The 1,368-nt window shown below is 50.1% G+C and overlaps 1 protein-coding gene across 1 annotated transcript; it reads right to left on the bottom strand.

Annotated features, from left to right (window-relative positions):
* Positions 1–267: 267 nt before the first annotated feature.
* Positions 268–1,358, bottom strand: LOC105806783 (RING finger protein 113A-like). The gene has a single exon (XM_012639987.1). The coding sequence runs from the start codon at positions 1,298–1,300 to the stop codon at positions 278–280; it is 1,023 nt and encodes a 340-aa protein (XP_012495441.1). The 5' UTR covers positions 1,301–1,358; the 3' UTR covers positions 268–277.
* Between the last annotated feature and the right edge of the window lie 10 nt (positions 1,359–1,368).

Genomic DNA, 1,368 nt, shown 5'->3' with positions numbered 1-1,368 from the left:
CAAATAAGACAATAGGGGATTTTCCCATAATTCTTCCTTTAGGAAAGTCAATGATTTGTTAATAGTTAAAGCAGACAGTAACATTGAGAGAGGGAATAGATGTATAAACCTCGATTATATCTCAAACATCAGTAAGCAATATTTTTACATAGAACTGAGTTTAATTGAAGGACCTGAGAATTTTTTTTTTTTTTTAAGATTTCCAAAAGAACAACGAAACATTTATTTTTAAATTTGAGAATTGTGGGAAATCTAAGCAATGGGAATTGGACCCTCATCAGGGTTTGGGACCCTCTTCTGGGAAATCGGAAGCACCACCCTCTGGTGCAGCTCGATACTTCTCCAGTTTAGCAATCAATTCTCTCGCTGGATTGAAGACGCCATTGGTCTGTTGGTCACAGACATAGCAGGGTGGGGTGGTACGGAAATGCTGCAGTGCACAGCTCTCGCAGAAATAATGCCTGCATTTGGTGACAACTGGGTTTTTGAAGGTCTGGCGACAGATGAAACACTCGAATGCTATTTCCTCATCATCGCTTCCCACTTCATAGTTTTCATCCTCATAGACACCATAGCGACCCTCATCAAGCTCACGTTCGATCTGCCACCCATGCTTGTAATCTGAACGGTCACGGAGAAATTTGCAGCTGTCTCCGAAGCCGCAGAAGCCAGTCTCTTTGTAGTCCTTACAGATACCGGGCTGGTAATCCCAGCGCACGGTGGCACGTAGATGCTCGGGCGCTCGGATGGGGCCCTTCCTCACCATCCCGGAGGAGGCATTGCCCATAGACGTATCTTTGGGCTTCATGTATTTCTGATAATTATTGATTCCCCGATGGATCTTGTCATCCTCCTTGCCCCTCAGCTCCTCCTGGATTTTCTGGCTGCGCTCAAAGATAGCTTGTGCGTCACGCTCCTTCTCTGTGTCCAGCTCGTAGACAGCTGTCGCCCCCATATCCTCTGGCCCCACGGGTTTCGCCGAGCGGGTGGACTTACAAACCACGCCGAGGCTCTCGGGCTCATTCTCCTCCCTCTCCTCCTCCTCACTACTCAAGCCGCCATGAACCGCCTTCTGTTTACCGCTGCCGCGGGTCTTCTGTATCATTGGATTGTGGGTCGCTCGGGTCTTCTCCGGTCGAACCGCAGTGCCGCATTCATCACTACTGCTGCTGCTTTCTCCGGGCTCTGGGTCGCAGGCCGGGCGCTTTCTGCGGCCTGCAGCGCCTTTCCGCCCAGGCTTTTTGAAGAGGAAGGCGCACACCCGGTCTGCAGTCTTTTCTGGAGAAAGTTGCTTTGCCATTTTAGAGTCCTGAGCTTCAGAACGGCTGTAGCGTGCTGGGTCGCGCGGGACCTTCTCACTTCGCTTCA

Source organism: Propithecus coquereli, unplaced genomic scaffold (genome assembly GCF_000956105.1).
Source record: "Propithecus coquereli isolate 6110/MARCELLA unplaced genomic scaffold, Pcoq_1.0 Scaffold146, whole genome shotgun sequence".
NCBI lineage: Eukaryota > Metazoa > Chordata > Mammalia > Primates > Indriidae > Propithecus > Propithecus coquereli.
This window is presented reverse-complemented; position numbering and strand designations above follow the sequence as displayed.